The sequence below is a fragment of the Etheostoma spectabile genome, chromosome 4 (assembly GCF_008692095.1).
Source record: "Etheostoma spectabile isolate EspeVRDwgs_2016 chromosome 4, UIUC_Espe_1.0, whole genome shotgun sequence".
Lineage (NCBI taxonomy): Eukaryota > Metazoa > Chordata > Actinopteri > Perciformes > Percidae > Etheostoma > Etheostoma spectabile.
This window is the reverse complement of record NC_045736.1, coordinates 11,242,023-11,250,205: the sequence shown is the minus strand read 5'-3', so window position 1 is coordinate 11,250,205 and position 8,183 is coordinate 11,242,023. Positions and strand designations below refer to the sequence as shown.

The following is an 8,183-nucleotide window of genomic DNA, read 5'->3' as shown; positions in this document are numbered from 1 at the left end:
CCATTGTAGACAGAATACCAGCTGAGATCAGTTGCATTTTTTTTTTTAACCAGGGCAGCAGTTTACGGATTACATTATGTGCTCACATAATTGGAAAAGCGTTCTCCAATGTTTTTCAAGTTAGTTTTTTAAAATGATATCAGATTAGTAAACGGAATGTGCCTTTGGATGATTGGAGGAATGGTTGCTGATAATGGCTAATGTAGATATTGTATTAAAGATCAGCCACCCACTCAGATCAGCTGGTATTATGTCTATAATGGAGTGGATTAGAAATTTGTAAGTGACCCCAAACTTTTGACCGGTAGTGTATATAACAGAGTTGATACCAATAGTATAACAGAGGTTACATATCGCCAAATACAATCCACACATTTTGATTTTTTTTAACTTTGGTCTTACTGTTGCAGGTTGTGGTGTTCAGTTTGTCAGTGGGCTGTCAGATACTGTTGCTAATGTTGGTGAACGGGCAGAGCTGTCTTGCAAATTAAGCAGTGAGACCTCTGAGGGACGTTGGTATAAAGATGGGAAGCTGGTAAGTCAACTATTTTGGTAGAATTATGAATATAGGATGACTGCCATGCAACTCTCTGTTTCATAGCTTGCCAAACAGTTTAAAATCCATCGTAGCCGAAAAATATATAGAGCATTGCATTCCTCACTTTATGAAAATGGTAGTCTGATGAATTTTACTTATTTCTATCTGACAAGCTAACCAATGAGGATGGGGTAACAATTATCAAAGATGGAGCCTTTCACAGGTTGGTAATTGATTGCTGTAAAAAAGATGATGCAGCTGTGTACCGCTTTGAAGCTGAAGGCCGTAAATCAGAAGCAACACTTCGTATTCAAGGTCAGAGTAAAAATGAGTAAGAAGGTTTAGTATCTATTGATACATTTACCCATGGGTTAAAACAGTTTAGATTTTTGACAAAAACTTTTTCTCCAACATTGAAGATCCACCAAAAATTGACGCTGATGCACTAGGAAAATTCACAAAGCCAGTCATTATAAAGGCAGGTGAAAATGCCGAATGGAAGCTGCCATTCTCAGGTGGGGCACCGATGACGATACAGTGGTACAAGGATGATGACGAGCTTTTGCCCGCTCTAAATGTGAAGATTGAAACATCAGCGACTGAAAGCAAACTACGCCTTGTTAAGTGTCAAAGAAAAGATGGTGGAGAGGTCAGAATAAAAATAAAAAACGAATTTGGTACAACTGAAGCAATTTCCAAACTTATCGTACTGGGTGAGTTGACAATAAGAGACTTAACATTTGCCATTGTTCTGTATGTAAAGAGGAGATCAGTGCTTTTTGCTGTTAGTATAACTCATTTTTATTTCCTCAACAGACAAGCCCACACCACCACAAGGACCTGTGGACATAATAGAAAGTGCTGTAACATCTGTTGAGTTCAAATGGAAACCACCAAAAGACGAGGGCGGATGCCCGGTCACAAACTATATCATTGACCGCCAACAAGTTGGGCGCAATAAATGGTCAAATCTCGGTGAGATCCCCGGCAGCACCCCAAGTTACAAAGATTCAGATGTGAACCCTGGAAGGAGATACTGCTACAGGATCAGAGCCAAGAACTCAGAAGGCATCAGTGACTACCTGCAGTCAGAGGACATACCAGCTGGCGTATTACGTAAGTCTTTAGTTGGAGCCATTTTTGCTGTTTTCTTTAAAAGTATTTAAGTATTAAAAAAGGAGGATTATTATTATTATTATTATTATTGTAGGATGTCATTTTTGATACTTCCACTAAGAGTTGCCAGGAATCAGCAATGTTCAAATCCTACAACTTGGTGCTTTAATGACTACTTGGCCCGACAACCAACTTTTTTCCACAATGTGCAACAGTCAAAACGTTGCATTAATTAGCCTAGAGGAAAACATAACATCCAACTCCTTCGGTTGAGGTGATAAAAGTTTTGACTTTGAGAACATGCAGTGAGGTGCAGACCATTGTGTGTCCATCAAATTTAAAACTATCTCCACCAGTTAACAAAGCATGGAGTTGTGCGGCATGTTTTAATTTTGGAAGTAACATAACATAGTCCCAGAGAATAGTTAACATGTCATGTTTCCCCCACAGGTTATCCTGGATCCCCAACAGCACCAAAAGTGGTCAGTGCCTTTAAAGACTGCATCAACCTGACATGGTGTCCCCCCTGTGACACTGGAGGAAGCAAAATAGTGGGATACAATTTAGAAAAGAACAAGAAAGGCACAAATTACTGGAGCCTTGTAAACCAAGGAGGGCCTATTACAGGTACCGGTACTACTATGGCAAGCTGCAGGAAATTACCAAATAAAGTGTGAAAATGAATGCCTGCTATGCCTTTGCCTACATAAATGAGCATTTCTAGTGATATGATAACCATATCTTCCTTTTCCACAGATTTAAAGTTTGCAGTGAAAGATGTTATTGAGGGAGCAATGTATGAATTTAGGGTGTCTGCTATCAACTTATCTGGTGCTGGACATCCTAGTCTTCCATGTGACACAGTAATCGCAAGAGATCCAATGAGTAAGCCCGTCACTCTGAATTCTTACATTCTACTGCAGTTGTCTTCACTGAAGATTGAACTCATGCTGACATGCTGTTGGACAAAACGCTGTTTCTAGCTCGTTGGTAATTATGAAAGATTGAGCCAATAACCTCTAATTACTGTAATTTTAGAACCCCCAGGCAAAGTCACAGACCTAAAGTTAACATCTTCCAATTACACCACATTTTCACTGGCTTGGACGAAACCTAAAGAAATGAAAGGAGTAGAGGATGAAGCCCAAGGCTACTACGTGGAGATCAGACCAATAGAAAACCTTGAATGGACCCGTTGTAATGCCATCCCAATTACTCTAACATCCTATAATGTGCCTGGCTTAAAGGCAATGGCCACCTACTGGGTGAGAGTAATTGCCACTAATTATGGAGGTGATGGAGAACCTCAAGGCTTTGACAATTACATCATTGCCATGCCTCCTCCTGGTAAGATTTGAAATTTGAATCAAGAACCTGACTGTTTCTATAAAATGCCCTGATTAAGATTTATTTAGTATCCACATGAATAGCAAATAATCGTTGCTTCCAGTTTTTCATTTCATAATACATATGCATAGTGCACCCTTTGCCTATAATAACCCTACGCCTGTCAAAGGTACGGCATAGCTCTGAACCAAGAAAATTGAGCCTGCAAAACAGCTTTCTCTTTTTTTCTTTTTTCAATAGTGTAGTTCCACTTTTTTTTCATATCCATGGATATGGTGAGTAAAGGGTAAAATAGTTTTGACCAGACCAGGAAAGGTTTTAACTGGACAGCCCATTTCTTAATAACCTAAACAAGACAGTACATTATTTAAAAAAGTCAGAGACTGAAACTATTTTAAGCAGAGTAAAAAACTTTTTCTAGTTTGCTATATTTGATAATAACAATATTCTAAACATTGCATGTTAAATTTCCCCCTCACAGTCAAGCCAAAGTTTAAAGACCGCAAAATGAAGACCTTTGTGGTGGTACGATCTGGAAACACAGTCCGTCTGAACATCAACTTTGAGGTATTGTGCCATACGTTTTCCTCCAAATGGGTTCATTGGAGAATGTATTTAATTTCATTTACAAGTTAATTTATAGATATATTTATCTTTGTTATTGTCTACAGGCCTCCCCATTTCCACAAATCTCTTGGCTAAAAGATGGTATTCCAGTGTCCAAACATGTAACTATTACCAACTCGGATAACGGCTCTCAACTGTTAATCCCCACATCTGAGCGGTCCGACAGCGGCATCTACACCATTACTGTCAAGAACATCGTCGGCCAGGCGAGCATCAATATTGAAATCAGAGTAACAGGTGAATCTCAGTGTACTACTGTTCATGGCTTAATATATAAAAACATATCACAAACACAGTAAGGTTACAGAGACTGAATGCATACTCTTGTATGGCCTCAATAAAACTATTATCATTATTATTAAAACACTTGACCCAGTAAATTCCAGTTGGAGTTATGCAATGAAAGTGATAAACTGTAAAATACATACAAACATACAGCAAAGAGAAACTGATCTGTATGCAGATCCTGTACATGGTACCGTTTGTTGCATGGACAGATACGCTTTTGCAACTCTGTATCTCTGTGCCTCCAAATCTGGTTGTAGATGATCCCAAGCCTCCAGGTCCAGTGGAGCTGGAACAGAACATCCCAGGAACAGTGACTCTGTCCTGGACTCCCTCTCCAGACGAGAAGAGGGATGACAGACTACACTACATGGTATCCAAGCGGGACTCTTTCAAACATACTTGGAGGATAGTGGCGGACAACCTCTTCAACAATAAGTTCACCGTTATCAATATTTTGCCCGGACGGGAGTATAACTTTAGGGTATGTGCTAAAAATGACATGGGTCCTTCACCACCTTCTGAATCACCTGTGTTTGGAACCAAAAAGGAAAAAGGTTTGTGCCTGTGGGTTGATCACAAAGACATCTGAATCACTTCTCACTTTCCTGTACACTAAAACACTACAACCTGGTCCGTATGCTGAAGTACATGTTTACCAGCAAAAGATACCTCAGTAAGGCTGGGCAATATGGTGAAAATCAAATATCATGATATTTTTGACCAAATACCTTGATATTGATACAGTAACGATATTGTAGAGTTGACTATTGGTGCTTTACACAATGAGATTTTTGATAAAAATGTATCAGTAATATAGATATAATGACTAAGTGGGTAAAGGCAAAAAATACAACAGTCTGGTAAGTTCAGAAAATCGTTTTGTTTTCCTGACAGTGGTGCTAAAACGATACTATTAAAACAGTGCCAGTGTCTAAATGGTGCCTGAACAGATAATTCCAATTTTTAAAAAAGACACAACATGGCAAGCCCACTGGTACGAGCGTAGAACTGAACTCTTACAATGCCGTTAAACCCTAACTTTAGGCATTTCTTTGTGTTTTCAGGAAAGTTCAAAGTAAACATGCCAGAGACAAAATCCTTTGATTTTCAGTCACCTCCGTCATTTATCGTTCCCCTGAAGAGGCGCACAGCTCCACAAGGTTACGAGTGCTACATTAGCTGCGCAGTAAAGGGTGATCCAGCTCCACGTGTGACATGGTACCACAACAACATCAGCCTGAACACCAACACCAACTACCACATCACCAACGTATGTGGAGTCTGCTCCTTGCTCATTCTAAGAGTTGGACCCACAGATGATGGGGAGTACAAAGTCGTCATTGAGAACAAACTGGGGACCTCCGAATCCTCAATGACACTGAATGTCAGAGGTATAAACACTTGTATAAGGTTTAAGAATCACACATTTTTCTATAAAGAGATGGATAAAATATTTGAGTGTACACTACAGTATGTAAATAAAACAAACTGACAGTATCAATGTGTTTCTTTACAGAGTGAATAGCTGCTGGACTGAAGCTGAACCGACAGATTAACTACTGTGTTTTAAATTATTACCCCTACATTTTCGTGACAAATCATATTCATTTTAAGTTACTTTATTTCCCGCTAGTGTAATGCACCACTATTTAAACACTTAACTTTAGAAAGCTCCAGAAAACATGAATTGGGTCTTTGAGTAAAATGGTATATGCTGTACTATTAAACTTTGGAGATATTGCATCATCCTGCTTCTATTTACTGAAGATGAGGTCAAACCAACTTAAAACACATATTATATTTTACTTGTCTAGTATTTGTCTCATTTGTTTCAAAGTTACGATGATTTAACACTGAGGAATGATTGACCACTAGCAGCCCTATTGGGCAATGTGTTGTTTTTTATCTCATGCATAAGTGTACTACACACATGTAACACATAAAGTGGTTTTAGCAGCTTAATGTTAGACTAGATTGAGTATAGGGCTTTGTAAATTTATGTCATGTCGTACATGATTAGACAGACTGCATATGATGTGATGTCTTGATGTCTGTATGTTCTATTCTCCACCTGGCTATTGGTTATTTCAATTAAATGAAAGAGACTTTATTTGAAAGGTACAGATCAACAATTACAGCACAACCTGTTATGTGTAAAAAAAAATGTACAGTCACGAATAAAATAAATGAGGTTAGCAGCCAGGTTGCTAACATGACTTCACAACAAACTCTCATCACTACAACACATACATCACACGTACCACTTGACCATGTTTGATTTCGCATGACATGATGGAATGCAACGTATAACCGTCTCTATCCATCTATCTATATATATATATATATTATGTTGCAAATCTTTGATTGACCCTTGCTGTCCACCAACGCTACGGGTGTGCGTGCTTTATCTAGCCTACCTAGTCTGCATGTACGTGGTGGCATATTGCCAAAGTACATCAGGACCCTGAAGTGTAAATATACCAAAAACGTGGGTGCTTTCAAAGATAAGGGGGTGAGAGATCAGCTTTTTTCATGACAGCAACACCATTACAATAAGTGGCAGCGTTTCTCGCGGGTACTCGATAACTACTGCCTTGCACGGCTGCTGGATTTTCGTGGTATTACAAGATAGCGCGGCTTCAAGTAATGTGTTTGTGTCCAAACCACCATGGTTCAGACCAATCTGCGCTTTGTGGGGAGCTACTGGCAGCAATGGCCTTGGTTTAGGTGTGTGTGATGACATTTTATGTGAAGGGAAACACAAATTTCAAGAGGCCCGTTACGATTCAAAATATACAAATATATTGGTATATAATGCAGTAAGGGGGTTTAACATCAGGGAACTGCACCTGGATCAGAATGCACTTGACCCCAAAGTCTAGTTTGTTTGATAAGTGTGTGAACTCTATCCACGAAGCGTTCAGGTCCAGTCAAGCCACACTATTTCAGCGCCAGCCAAAAAAAGTCTGTGTCCGTGTTAACACAGCCCACCTCCACAAGTCTTACCCGCCGGAGGAGCATCTGCTCAGGAGGCTAGCAGGCCTGGTAGCTGGATAGCAGTCTGGTACCCTGTTATTCAGCCATGTTTCCACAAAATACAAAAACCCAGCAGTCTCTGAACTCGCGTTGGGAGTTTCGTTGAAGTTGGATGTAGTCCAGTTTGTCGTCTAATGATCGGACACTGGCAAGCAGGATAGGATAGATGGGACAGGGAGCCATCTAGCATTAGCTTTCCACCTAGCTGGAACTCCAGTCCTCGTTCGGCGTTTCCCCTTCAGCGCACACCCCCGTCAATGTCTCCTTACCCGGCTTAGCGGCTTCAGCAACACCGCTGACAGAGGTGTTGTTCTCCATAGAAGGCGAAGTTCATGTAGTGTGTCAAGTATTCAGTCTGTAATAAAGTAATCATTTCTTGCATATTCTCCCATCTGTACCTATTTATCCCGGTGGTACACATGTGAGGTAGTTTGAATGCACAGAATTGTTGTAAAAGTTTGTTGCTGAAAAGCAAAAAGGGAAAAAATGCCTCCGATGACGCAAAATGAAAGTTTTTGTGTCATTGGAGGTTTGTTACAGAGATCTCTCGTCTCAGGGGGACATGAGGGAGGGAAGCACGGTCATTCAAAAATAATACCAGGTTTTTCTACTGATACAAAGTTTATTGCTAATTGGTGAAGATGATTTGCCTGTAAAAATAAATGTGTAATTAAATAAAAATAAAATGATCTAACGGCCCCAATGTAGTGCAGATATATTTAATGATATAAGCTCTTCAAATATGCATTAACCAAGGCTCGACATTAAGGCTTTTCCTCTTGTCTGGGACGAGTAGATGTTTTTGTAGGGCGAGTTGAAAAGAAATTTACTTGACCCACTGGACAGGTTAGAACTCAAAATAAACACAAACTGCCATGTTACTTGCCATTCATTAAGTCTAGCTATGTTACCAATTTGAAACGAATAGATTCCTTTGTCCAATGGACAAGTGCCTTGAAAAGTGTCAAGCCCTGCATTAACTTTACTGAAAATGAACAACAAACAGCAAAACTTGGACCAGCCAATAACATTTGAATGCTGCTTACACATTAACTTATGTATGGAGGTCTTCTTAATGTTGTTGACAAAATTCACTTTTATTTAATTGAAGTTATGATTGCAAAAATTTTGCATTAGTTTGCATTGCATGAGTATTTTACCATAGGATTATTGCTATGGATTTTACACTGTGGTATTATATTAATGGTGGATCTGTGCAATCCCCCCCCCC

General features: G+C 39.5%; 1 protein-coding gene across 1 annotated transcript in view; it reads left to right on the top strand.

Moving 5' to 3' along the window:
• Positions 1-6,094, top strand: part of LOC116687763 (immunoglobulin-like and fibronectin type III domain-containing protein 1) — a 23,201-nt gene extending 17,107 nt beyond the window's left edge. Inside the window, exons 13-24 of the mRNA XM_032513364.1 lie at positions 411-535; positions 712-853; positions 958-1,251; positions 1,355-1,654; positions 2,105-2,281; positions 2,411-2,539; positions 2,693-3,001; positions 3,483-3,568; positions 3,673-3,865; positions 4,174-4,470; positions 4,981-5,307; positions 5,433-6,094. Of these exons, the coding sequence (XP_032369255.1) occupies positions 411-535; positions 712-853; positions 958-1,251; positions 1,355-1,654; positions 2,105-2,281; positions 2,411-2,539; positions 2,693-3,001; positions 3,483-3,568; positions 3,673-3,865; positions 4,174-4,470; positions 4,981-5,307; positions 5,433-5,437 (2,384 nt within the window). The 3' untranslated portion in view covers positions 5,438-6,094. The remainder of the gene's footprint in view (positions 1-410; positions 536-711; positions 854-957; positions 1,252-1,354; positions 1,655-2,104; positions 2,282-2,410; positions 2,540-2,692; positions 3,002-3,482; positions 3,569-3,672; positions 3,866-4,173; positions 4,471-4,980; positions 5,308-5,432) is intronic.
• The last annotated feature ends 2,089 nt before the right edge of the window (positions 6,095-8,183 follow it).